The sequence below is a fragment of the Gopherus evgoodei genome, chromosome 3 (genome assembly GCF_007399415.2).
Source record: "Gopherus evgoodei ecotype Sinaloan lineage chromosome 3, rGopEvg1_v1.p, whole genome shotgun sequence".
NCBI lineage: Eukaryota > Metazoa > Chordata > Testudines > Testudinidae > Gopherus > Gopherus evgoodei.
The window spans coordinates 114843381-114856711 of NC_044324.1; the positions used below are offsets into that span (position 1 = coordinate 114843381).

A 13331-nucleotide genomic window follows, 5' to 3' on the forward strand; every position below is an offset into this window, starting at 1 on the left:
TCTGTGAGGTGTCTGGAGCCATAACGTATAGTATTGCACAGATTCTGGACAGTGCTGCTGTTCATAGGCAGCCAGACACTGTCTGTTGTAACTCAGGCAGCCCTCCAAAGCTGTCTAAATTACTCCTGGTCCACTCCAGCCCCTGGAGCAGCCCGGAATCGAGAGGATGGAAAGTTGCCTTAAAACCACCTTAACCTCCTTGCTCCTCGGCAATGAGCACAGTGCTGTGCCTCTCAGAAGTGCACACACAATCCAACTCCATGTATTCTAAACACACATAGGATTAGCAGTAATGTAAAGAACTCATAATGTGCTTCTTTGTAATCAGAAATGAAACTATAGCCACAGGGGAAGCAACGGTAGACCCTGATCTTGCAAAGCACATAAGCACATGTGTAAGTTTAAGCACAAGTGGCCCCATTGACTTCAGGAGGCCTACTCATATGCTTATGTACTTTGCTAGACTGGGGCTTGGCTAACTCATGAATTAAGCTTTAATAGTTACATCAGGAATAACAGATCCCACAGGACTGGACCACGGTATACAAATGTAAAGTTTCTTTAAAACATTAACGTAAGTATGGGCCCAACCCTTCAAAGTACTGAGTACCTCCCAGGAGATGCTTAAGTGCCCATAATTTACACTTAGGTAATGAGAGTTGAGGATGTTCAGCAGCTCACTGGCATCATCCCAAAGTAGACAACACCAGTCTAATACAGGACTGCATTCAGAAATCATCATCGAAGTTAAGATTGTTTTGCAAAATAATGACCAATACATACCTCTTGCAATGCAGTTCTGTGCAGAAATAGATCTGAAAGTCATCTGAGTTATGCAGTACATAAAGAAAACAGCATCGCTCTTCAAACTTTGAAATACTGAAAGAACAGACAAAGTAAATGCAGGTTACTGAACTGGTGGCCCCAAGCTTCAGGGCACTGTAGCAAAGTACTAGATTAACTCTTGCTATATACCATTATAGATCATTTTCTGATAAAGTTATAGTCCAACATGCTCATCCACCATCTGATATGCTATCTCTGCTGCTTGAAGCCCTCCATTGGCCCCCATTCATCCCTCAGGAGGGCATCAGAAGAGTGATGGGAGTAAGGACCTAATCTAAAATCCATTTATATCAATAGAAAAAATCCCATTGAGATTAATGGTCTTTCAAAGACGCCCTTAAACTCGTTCATCCTGACGCCACCACTGTCGCTGTCCAGGTGGATCATCCTTCCAGTATCAGAGAGTCAAGAGGACTTAAACTCGCCTTCCCTTGAAGCTGCTGCTGCTGCTCGTTACCATCCATGCATCCATCCATACTCTCCTCGGGCTACTTCAGTGGCAACAGAATTTTTAAAAACCTCCTGTCCTTGAACCTTTATTTTTGGAACACAGAAGTGGCTCTGCCTTTTATAACTAGCCACAGTTCAGCCCACCATGGGTAAGATTCTTGTGGTGGTTACTGTAATTGATATATCTGTGTTGTCCAACACAGTATTCCTTAAATAGCATCTTCTTGTGCAATAATGAGCATCCCTTTCCCACCCACCCCCATTACTTTATCACTTAATCTAGTTTTGTTTTTATTTTCCATGTCAGCAGAACAAAGAGAGGGCAGGAATACAGAAGGACTGGATGGATTCATACTACAGAGATTTCTAAAGTGGTAGGAGTAGGGCCTTTTGTCCAGTCATCCTCTCTCAGTCACAGTGAACTGAGCTCTTGTAAAGCTGTTTACTCATCTGAAAATATTTTCTCCTTCTCTGAGCTCCTTAAAGGGCATCCTATTTGAAGCAGTTCATTCTGCAATTTGTGCCTCGACTCGCACTCTGACATTCAAATATAAACTTGATTCAGTGGAATTTTGCATTATTAATATATTAGAAATGGAGGCTGGATGAAGATTTTATGAGAAAAACTGGATAATAAAGATACAAGATTTGCAAGGCCAAGGCACATGTAACAAGTCCCCTTATTGGCTCACTCTTAAAAGATATTGGGTGAAATCCAGCTTCTGCTTAAGTCAATGTAGGTTTTGCCAATGACTTCAATGGGGTCAAGATTTCACTTATAGTCTTACTCCACTACAAACAGAAACAAAAGAGAATAGTATTTATTCTTGCAATGTGAGAATTTAGGAGCACCAGAAGATGTGAGAAGGACTCAAATACTGTGATGATGGGGGTTATGGAAGAATCTGGGTTCATACAGACTTGACTCGTATGATAATCTTTCTTTAGTTTTAGGAAAAATACTGATACAGCCATTTGAAACATCACTAAATGTTTTGAAGTTAACACTACTTTGTAAATCTCTGATTCATACAACTCCTAACATAGTAGAAGTCACTTTTAGATGTGAGAGTAACTTGGGATCTTAAATATTCTCTTTGAATAATATGCATTTTACAAAAGCTACTTAGTAGAAGGAGAGATGATTTTATAAATCAGAATGTTTGTCTGTGTGTATATTCTTTTTGATGAGGTTAAGGTTGTTTTAACTGCCCTGCTGGAGGGATAAAGATGATCTGCTTAGGGATATATAGATATTTTCAAAGATTCTCTTTCAAGATTTCTTCCTGAACTTCACTTAGCTTCTATGGATATTAGCAGCTTTACATCAAAAACTACATTTCCTTAGAGCACAGTAACTAAAATAATTTAGAAATTATTTGGGAATCTTTCCCCTGTAGAGATCAAAAAATGAAACATCAGTAGTTATAGGCTCAGATGTTTTTCCTTTGTATTAAGAATGAAATGATGATAGTAACACATTTTTTAATCTGATGCACTGTTTCCGTATGGTCACTTAATATAAGAGAGATGCTTCATAAAACACAAAATCTAACAAAGGCAAATATACGAGTCAATCTGTTAGTGCGAAACATTTAAAAAGTGTCTGATTAAAGGGTTCAATAACTTTCTATTCATTCAGCCTTGATTTCCTGAAGATCTGTAGAGAAACTATTACTTTGAGTAAATCTGATTATAAATGTGATCTATTTAGTAAGCACAGAAAATCCTGGTCTTTCACAGACATTCGCCCAGGTACACATGACCAGTGCAATACTTTCCCCCCACTCCACAGTAAGCCCCCATTTGGAATTCCAAAGCTGCAGAGGAGAGTTGAGCAGTGGGTCCTCAGCACCTCTTGTGAATGGTAGAAGATGTCTCTGCAGTAGCTTTCATAGGTTGCCACAGAAAGCTGCAGTGGGATGGAGCAACTGGGATCTCAACAATGCAGAGGAGCTAGAGCCTCAACCACACTCTACATGCTGAAGTAGCACCACAGGGAGAAGGCTGCACTTTAGCCTCATGTCAGACCCTTAGGTTGGTGTGTGGGTTTCATCATCCCAACACCAGTCCATTAAACTGTATAACACCATTTTACTTGGCCTTTACACAGGTGAAATGAATTTCTTGCAGACTAGTGAACCTTCTCTTCCCATTTGTTTGTGGGTAAATAGGAGGATTAGAGTGGAGTGGTACATCTACAAGGCTGGCATATTTAGAAATATTAATGTCTTTATTAATAAATATGGGGTGTTTTTAAATTATTTGTGTGCTCAGTTGCAAAACTGACAAAACATTCACGTTTGCAGTGTTGCTGTAGCCACACTGGCCCCAGGATATGAGAGAGACTAGATACGTGAGGTGAGGTCCAATAAAAGATATTACCTCACAAAACATGCAAACACATTTACTATGGCCCTGTACCTAAATCCTGTATGCACCCAACACTCCCACTGAAGTCAATGCACAGGGGATGCACAATCAGGCACCATGACAGTTGCTTATTAATAGTTCTTTATTAGACAGCATATAGAGCAGTTAATCAGTAGATTATGCAGAAACTGTGGAGAAGAAATTTCAGGTGAATAGATTTCACTTATTTGCTAAGAGTGAAAACTTCCAATACTATAATATTTTTTTAAAATTCTATTGATAGGATGCCAAGTACAAAGCAACTTAATCAGTAAAAACAAGGGCTGGGTCTGAACCAGAACAAAAAACTGAATTTTTTTTAAACAATAAGGGCCTTCATTTTCAGTTTTTACCCATTTTACTCTCAAAATTCCCAAGTTCTACAAAAGCTATTATTCATTCTTTAATGATTTCGCTGGAATTTTGGAAATGCCGGGATTCCCTGGAATCAGCTCCCCACTCTGGAAGGAGAGATGGTGGTTTGGTAACCTGGTTTGCCAGCTGCTGCTATCTGTACAAACGAGGAAAAGTCATTGATGAGACTTAAGATAACTGAAAAGTCCAGTTCTTGCTCTATAGGTATTTTCACATGTGACAGGTGGTTGCCTGGAGAGAGCACAACTGCTGACTGGGATGCTCTACTTTTCCTTCCTCCTCTGCCATTTCTCAGACTCTTGAGCAAGACAATTCTCTTCAGAATGGACTGAGGCTTGATGTATGATGAATGCCATTGCAGTCTATTGCCAGCCAGCTCTTCCCAATTTGTGGGGTCAATGCCTCCCTTCTTAAGATATACTTTCAGGGTATCCTTGTAGCATTTCCTCTGTCTCCTGCAAGTCCTACCACCATGACTAAATTGAGAAAAGAGGAGTTGCTTTGGAAGATGAGTATCACAATGACCAGCCCTGCAAAGCTGATGTTTCATAATCTTCACCTTAACACTGGTGATGTTGGCTGCAGAGAGAACACTGTCATTGGTCTATGACAGTCTTCCCATCTGATATGGAAAATATTCCTAAGGCAGCACAGTTCAAACTACTTCAGATACTTAAGATGGCTTCGGTATGTCACCCATGTCTCACACTCATAAAGAAGAGTTGGGATGACTACTGCACTGTAGAGAAGGATCTTAGTTTTCATCTGCAGATCTCTTTCAATAAAGACATGACAAAGCTACTTTCCGAAGGATACAATGGCACAATGGATCCTATATTCAACCTCCAAGGTAAAGGTACTGGCTCAACATTTTCAAGGGTTCACCACTGATGACAATTAGTGGGAGAAGGGGGCCAATTTGTACTGGGACAGGCCGATGGAGCACCTTAGTCTTCCCAATATTGAGGGAAAGTCCCAACTATGAGGCGCCTGAGAAGAGATCTAGGGTGGATTACAAGTCAACCTCAATGTGCATATGGATAGCACAATCATCAGCATACTGAATGTTGGCAATAACAGTCCTGGTGACTTTAGTTGTAGAATGAAGACACTACAGGTTGAAGAGCTCGCCATCCATGCAATACTCAATCTCAATTCCAGAAGAAAAGCAGTCACAAATAAGAATCAAGATTAATGCAAGACAGATGGAAAGAAGGGTTAGGGTAATAACATAGCCCTACTTAACACCAGCACAGATGGTGAATGAGTCAGTCTCCAACCCATTACAGAGGACAGTGGCGGTCATCCCATCATGAAGTAGCCCGAGAACAAGCTTCATCGGGTGCTAGAACAATTTGTATAGGGAGGGTGCTGATAACCACTGAACCAAACTGTAAACCCTGTATATGACAGAAACTATTTCAAGCCACGGGGTGCCACAGCACCCCCAGTACCCCTAGTTCCAGCATCTATGAGCGTCATTACTTTGTTTCCATTCAGGTTCTCATGCCATGCTCATCAGATACCTAGCATCTGTCCTATGGGCCTGCATCTATATTGGGCAGAACCAGAATAGAAATCCAAACACCTTTATAATTTGGGAGTGTTCAGATTCAGATATATGTCCAAAGTTTGAGTCAGGTTAAGGCAGCAGCAAATTATCCCCCACTCCTACCTGGAGCCAGGGGGAAATAGGGAAGGAATTGTGCCTCAGTGTAGTCTCTCAAAGGCACACTGCCTCGTGGGTCTACTCCCAGGTGCTCAGGACTGTGCCCAAGACACAATCGAGCACTCAGTGATTTGGGCTCATCTTTACTGCATAAAATAGAGACTGTTTTACTTTTTTTTTATTGTAAATGTTAAGCTTTTATTGGTTTTGAATTTGTTCCTACAGTTTACATTGACCGAGCTATTCAAAACCCAGCTGTGTGCCACATGCAGAAAAGCACTTGTTTGGATAACTGGCATAACTGACACAACATGCACTGAGAAACAAGTTGGGTGCGGTAATGTCTTTTATTGGACCAACCAAAGTGCATAGAGAGGGGAGCCACATTTTAAAGGATTTTGATGACTGAATGTGCTTTCTGGCCCAATTCAGTAATCAGTGTGTGTGTACACAAGGATATATGATACAGACTGAGTAATTTATTAGTGCACAACCCACTAACTGAGTTTATGCTCAAGCAAAACCAATTACGAAAGGTACAGGGTGTGATTCAGCACCATGTTTACAAAGTTATATACATCTTTTTTTATTCCTTCTCAATTTTTAAGGAATGAGCTCTGTTACTCATAAGAACAAGAGGCTGATTATGTTGGCTGCTAGGGAACACATAAAGCAAGTGTCTCCTCAGTCATTTCTCTACATGCTTACCAGAAACATTAGTCATGCTTCAATATTAGGTATGTCCTCAGCACTGCTGCTGAAGTGCTGGTTATGTAACACCAATAAATAGTTACTGAGGTTTCTACAGAAAAATGATGTGACCTTTTAAAGCTGGGATCTCTGGCCCTTCAAGGACTACAGAGCACCCTGGCCTTTACTGCTAGAGCTGGTAATCCCCCTTTTCTAGAGAGCTATAAGGGATTATATTTCCAGGGTAGAATTTTCAAAGAAGACAAAAGAAGTTGGGATCAGGAACAGAGCCCTTTTGTGCTAGCTGTGCCACAAATATGGCCCCTGACTCAAAGAGCTTCTAATCTAACAAGATTAACAACAACTGAAACAAGAAGGAGACAATCTGATCATCATAGGTGCTGGAACAATTTGTATAGTGGGTGTGCTGAAAGCCATCAAACCAAACTGTTAACCCTGTATATAATGGAAACCATTTCAAGTCACGGGGTGCCGCCACACCCCAAGCATCCCTAGTTTCAGCACTTAAGCTGATTATATACAGATACGTTTATATGAGTTGTGCATATACATTTCTTTAGCTTTGTAATTAAACAAACATCAACTTTGCCCAACTGCCCCACAGCCAAGCCATCAAAGATTGCCTGAGTTCTGTCAGGGCCACGGCAGAAACGGACCTTAGCTCTACAGAGGCAGTTTAAAATTTTCCAGACTTTCTTGGACATCTGGACAAATAAGATTGGTCTTAAATTATAACAACAGAACTGGAGGCATCTAGGCAACATTAGTAAACACTAATACATGTTTTAGCAGTACCAAAAAAACAACAACTGCCATTTGGCAAAAAGTTTACAAATGCTCGAAAATTTATTGTAACAAAAACTGAAACCAGACTGAACCACATGCATTGTTGCAGTTTTTTCCCTAAAATAAACTGATTCACTGTGTCTGTTGATAGCTAAAAGAGTTATTAGATGGTGGAAAGGCAAAAATGGTCCATCTGTGTAGGAATTTATTAGAGACAAGACAATTTTTGTGTCATTTTTAGAACAGAGGACTGGTTGGATAATTTGATTTTCTTTTAAAAAAATACACTTAAAATATTAAAATGAGATTATTAACATGGTATATGTAAGCACAGGAAGAAAATAAGACAAAAATAAGGAAGTGATCTAAAGCAGCACAGTGGTACTTTCCTAGATATTAACATGTATAAATGAAAACCTGGATCCTTCAAATAGTTCTGCACATGTTTAAGTTCATGCACACGAGTACACTCTATGGCCAGATTTTGCAGCAGTTCAGTGATGCTGAGGGGGCAGAATCTGGACATGAATGACCGCTGGAGAATCCCACATACAGAAGGGAGCTTTTTGCTGAAGTAAAGCCAACAAAAGTGGCAGAGCTGGTTTCTGTACCAGCCATTTCCCGCTCCCCTTTTAAGGAAGAGTGTTGAAGAAAAATATGGGCATGCCAGGGCGATGGGGAAGCAAAGATTTGAAGTTGAATAAAGAGTCTTTAGTGCAAATGAGAATCAGGCCTTTTACATTTCTGGGGCAACAGAGTTTACCTGGTTTCTTGTTATGATCAGATACATGTAATTTGTTTAGTTTTAAATATCAGTAAAACAATCTTTTACAAATAATATAGGATAACAATTAATTTTAAAAATCACAACATAAAGAAATTATACATCTTAATGGCCTAAGTTTTCAACATAACTAGTTATTTTTGGATGCCGTGAAAGGGGCTTCATATCTATCACCTGGGCATCATCTTTGACTCAGGCCATGTCTACATCTAAAATTTTGCAGCGCTGGTTGTTACAGCTGTATTAGTACAGCTGTATAGGGCCAGCGCTGCAGAGTGGCCACACTTACAGCAACCAGCGCTGCAAGTGGTGTTAGATGTGGCCACACTGCAGCGCTGTTGGGCGGCTTCAAGGGGGGTTCCGGGACGAGAGAGCAAACCGGGAAAGGAAACCAGCTTCCCCGCGGTTTGCTCTCTCGGTCCCGGAGCCACCCAGCAAACCGCAGGGAAGGAGACCTGCTTGCTCGGGGTTCCGGGACCGAGAGAGCAAACCGGGAAAGGAGACCAGCTTCGCCACAGTTTGCTCTCTCGGTCCCGGAGCCAGCCAGCAAACCGCAGGGAAGGAGACCTGCTTGCTCGGGGTTCCGGGACCGAGAGAGCAAACCGGGAACGCCGCGGTTTGCTCTCGCGTTCCCGGAGCCAGCCAGCAAACCGCAGGGAAGGAGACCTGCTTGCTCGGGGTTCCGGGACCGAGAGAGCAAACCGGGAACGCCGCGGTTTGCTCTCTCGGTCCCGGAGCCACCACGCAAACCGCAGGGAAGGAGACCTGCTTGCTCGGGGTTCCGGGACCGAGAGAGCAAACCGGGAACGCCGCGGTTTGCTCTCGCGTTCCCGGAGCCAGCCAGCAAACCGCAGGGAAGGAGACCTGCTTGCTCGGGGTTCCGGGACCGAGAGAGCAAACCGGGAACGCCGCGGTTTGCTCTCTCGGTCCCGGAACCCCGAGCAAGCAGGTCTCCTTCCCTGCGGTTTGCTGGCTGGCTCCGGGACCGAGAGAGCAAACCGCGGCGAAGCTGGTCTCCTTTCCCGGTTTGCTCTCTCGGTCCCGGAACCCCGAGCAAGCAGGTCTCCTTCCCTGCGGTTTGCTGGCTGGCTCCGGGACCGAGAGAGCAAACCGGGAAAGGAAACCAGCTTGATTACCAGAGGCTTCCTCCTTCCACGGAGGTCAAGAAAGCGCTGGTAACTGTCTACATTGGATTACCAGCGCTGGATCACCAGCGCTGGATCCTCTACACCCGAGACAAAACGGGAGTACGGCCAGCGCTGCAAACAGGGAGTTGCAGCGCTGGTGGTGCCCTGCAGATGTGTACACCTTCAAAGTTGCAGCGCTGTAACTCCCTCACCAGCGCTGCAACTTTCTGATGTAGACAAGCCCTCAGCTCTCTCTCTAGGTCCTCACATCCAGGCTGGCTAAATCTTTCTGATTCTTTCTGCCTAATGTCTCTAAGATATGACCTTTCCTTTCCATTCATACAGCTAAAACTCTCATCCAGTCTTATTATCTTGCATTTTGATTATTATCCTTCTCCCTGGCTTTGACACATGACATCATATGGAATCTTGCTCCACTGATATCCACTCAAAATGCAAAGATCACTATCCTAGCCCTTGATTTGACCTTGGCATCTCTGTTTTTGCAATCCCTCCACTGTTTCACCTTCTCTTTCGCATAAAAAAGAAGATGCTTGTCTTCAGCTGAAAGGCCCTTCATAGTCTATTGCCACACTGCCTATGATCTCTCATTCATTATGGAGATGTTGACTCCTGCCTCCAATCAGCTAAGGATACTAGCCTCCACTGCCCGCTTGGTAAATGTTCAAAGAAGCTTCTTTGTGCTTTCTCCCATGCTGCCCTTCACGCTTGGGAAGAGCTCCCCATAAACATTCACAAAGCTACTGCATTGCCCTCCTTCAAACCTACTCTGCCATGATGCCTACAAAAGAATTTAACACACAGGCAGCTGCTGTGTGGAGACCACAGCCTACCACAGTTTCATTGTTCCATTCTGCTCTCCCTGTCTGCATCCACCTGTTATCCCTTGTCTTATACTTTGACTGTAAGGTCTTTTGGACGGGGACCATCTTTTTAGTTAAATGTTTATACAGAGCCTAGTACAATGCGGTCCTGGTGCATGACAGGCGCTCCTAGGTGTTATGGTAATGCAAATAAATAATAATAATAATACATTAAAAGTAACCAATTATCTTAATTCTACTTATAACTTCACTTAAATGTGAATTACGGAACTATTTTAGTCAGAAAAATAATATTTTTTTAAATTAGCAATTTTAATTTTTTAAATTTGTTGTTGTTTGATAGCCATTGCAGGTGGCCATTTTAGAATCACAAGGAGACATTTCAGGGCTTGTGTTATGTTGGAAATCCCCATGTTTTAGACAGATGCAAAACTCTCTTAAGTTTTGTCCCCCAACCCTCCATCCAAGTCACCGCACTATCCCAGCAGACCACACACCCAGTTACCTTGGTTTGTTTAAGATCATGATATAAAGGAAACTTACCTTACTCCCCTGATAGAAGCAGCACTGAAGTTCCACTCATGAATACCTTTCTGTAACATTCAGAAAAAGTGTAAAGATAAAACATGATAATAAAAGTTTCCCTTAATATAAAAGCTCCACATGCATTATCTTTTACCCTGTAACTGAAAAGGCTGAAAGATTTAGGAAAGTTACTCAAAACATTATCATTTTACACTGTAGCAATTATTCTTTGTGGCATCTTAACATAATGCCAACGGCATCTCTGAACAATCTTTGCCAAACAGAAATACTGCTCTGCAGAGCATTTTAGTAACTAGAACAATAAAGCCAAGAAACATTTCTTGCTGAGAGACAAGATTTAGAATGAAGCCTTAGTGCCAACCACAGTCACAACCAAATGAATTCCCAACGACAAAAGAGACATGAAGTTGAACAGCTTTTGACACCTGTCAAGAACAGCAAGAAATAAAACAGGAAGACACATTGTCAGAGTTGCTGCATTTTGTACAGTGAATTGTAAAGGAGGCTGAGCCTACAGTACTTGATAATCTATGACACCTTTCTTTTGCCAGATCATTTTTCCCCTTCTCCATATCTTCTTAATCCTTCTTTCTTCTCTGTTCACATTTTATTACAGGTGGTTATGTTAATATAAAATACCATAATATAATGTACCAAATACACACAATTGTATTTTCTTTAGATCTACATCAAACCTCAAATAATTTTAAAAATCCATTTAAAAGTAACCTGCAGTTGTAAAGTAGCAAATTCTAACTAGCCATGAATGATGTGGGAATGTCCTCATATTAAATGAGTTATTGGACAAACTGTTATCACAGGGACTCATTTATTACCTAGCACATTGCCATACAATGGGACTAAAGCTGTTAGGTGCTACCTCTATATAAATGTTCATAAAAATTTCCATAATAGATTATTTTGCCAGTTTATGAAATGCATATAAGTTACCAAAGCTTTACTGCTCAGACCTAGTTTAATAGCTAAAAATGAATGCTCAAAGTAGAAGGAGTAAAAATGTCTCCGTATCAAGGAAAGGTACTGAGTGATTTGACAAACCTTGAGAAGGCAATGTTTGATTTGAATAATGAGGAAGGAGGATATTCAAATATGGTCAGCCTTGCTTGATACAATGCCAATTGTGCTACACATTGCTCCTAAACTCAGGCTCAGCTCTCACTGCAGAATGGAGCATTACAAGTAATTTATTTCAGAGTGGTAGCCATGTTAGTCTGTATCAGCAAGAAGAACAGGAGTCAGACTAGATGATCACATTGGTCCCTTCTGACCCTAAAGTCTATGAGTCTACTTGTGGTACCTTAGAGACTAACAAATTTATCTGAGCATAAGCTTTTGTGGGCTAAAACCCACTTCAACAGATGCATGCGGTGGAAAATACTGTATGAAGTGGGTTTTAGCCCACTTCAATTTAGAGATTCTTAGCTGAATTCTAAGGCTTGAAATTTTTAAGAGATACCTGAAAAACTTTGTTTAGACTGACCTTCTGCTCAAGATCCCCTGACTTCTGGCTGGCTACTTGTTCATAGATTCCCAGGCCAGAAAGGACCATCTGTCTGACCTCCTGTATAACACAAGTCATATAATTTCCCCAAAAATAATTCCTAGACCATATCTTTTAGAAAAAAGATCTGATCTGAATTTAAAAATTGTCAGTGATGGGAGAAACCACCATGACCCTTGGTAAATCCTTCCAATGGTTAGTCACTCTAACTGTTAAAAATATACACCTTATTTCCAGTCTGAATTTGTCTGCCTTCAACTTCCAGCCACTGGATTGTGTTATATGCTAGACTGAAGAACCCATTATTAAATATTTGTTCCCCATGAAGATACTCAGACAGTAATTAGGTCACCTCCTAACCTTCTTTTCGTTAGCTAAATATATTGAGTTTCTTGAACTTATCACTACAGGCATGTTTTCTAACCCTTTAATCATTCTCTCCTGGCTCTTCTCTCAGCCCTCTTCAATTTATCAACATCCTTCTTGAACTGTGGACACCAAAACTTAGACGCACTATTCTAGCAATGGTCAAACCAGTGCCAAATCCAGAGGTAAAATAACCTCTCTACTCCTACATGAGATTTCCCTGCTTATGCATCCACGGATTGCATTAGCCCTTTTGACCATAGTGTCAGACTGGAAGGTCATGTGAAACTGATTATCCACTACAAAACCAAATCTTTTTCAGAGGCACTGCTTCCCAGGATAAGAGTCCCCCCCCACATTAGTATAGCCCACATTCTTTGTTCCTAGATGTATACATTTGGCCTTATTAAAACATATATTGTTTGCTGGAGCTCAGCTTACCAAGTGATCCAGATCACTCTGTATCAGTGACCTCTCCTTTTCGTTATTTGCCACTCCCCCAGTCTGTGTCATCTGAAAACTTTATCAGTGATGATTTAATGTTTTCTTCCAAGTCATTAATAAAAAAGTTAAATAGGTTAGGGCCAACAACCAATCCCTGCGGGACCCTAACAGAAACACATCCATTCAGTAATGATTCTCCATTTACCATTATGTTTTGAGACCTAGCAGTTGGCCAGATTTAATCCATGGAATGTGTGCCATGCTAATTTTATATCATTCTCGTTTTCTAAACTAGCCTTTGCCGCTTAATATTGCACCCCTCCCACGCTAGTTGGCGAAGAGCCAACATGGGTATTTTCTTTGCCTACAGGAGGGAACAGAACAAAGGGATGGGGATTCTTGTCACATTAGGTCTCCTGGCTCCCCTATATGAGGAAAGAGCAACCAC

General features: G+C 41.5%; 1 protein-coding gene across 1 annotated transcript in view; it reads right to left on the bottom strand.

Annotated features, from left to right (window-relative positions):
• The window catches only part of MAP3K5 (mitogen-activated protein kinase kinase kinase 5), a 167266-nt gene that overhangs the window by 34964 nt on the left and 118971 nt on the right, over positions 1-13331 (bottom strand). The window contains exons 12-13 of the mRNA XM_030556400.1: positions 10549-10598; positions 784-879 (exon numbers count right to left, since the gene is read on the bottom strand). Of these exons, the coding sequence (XP_030412260.1) occupies positions 784-879; positions 10549-10598 (146 nt within the window). The remainder of the gene's footprint in view (positions 1-783; positions 880-10548; positions 10599-13331) is intronic.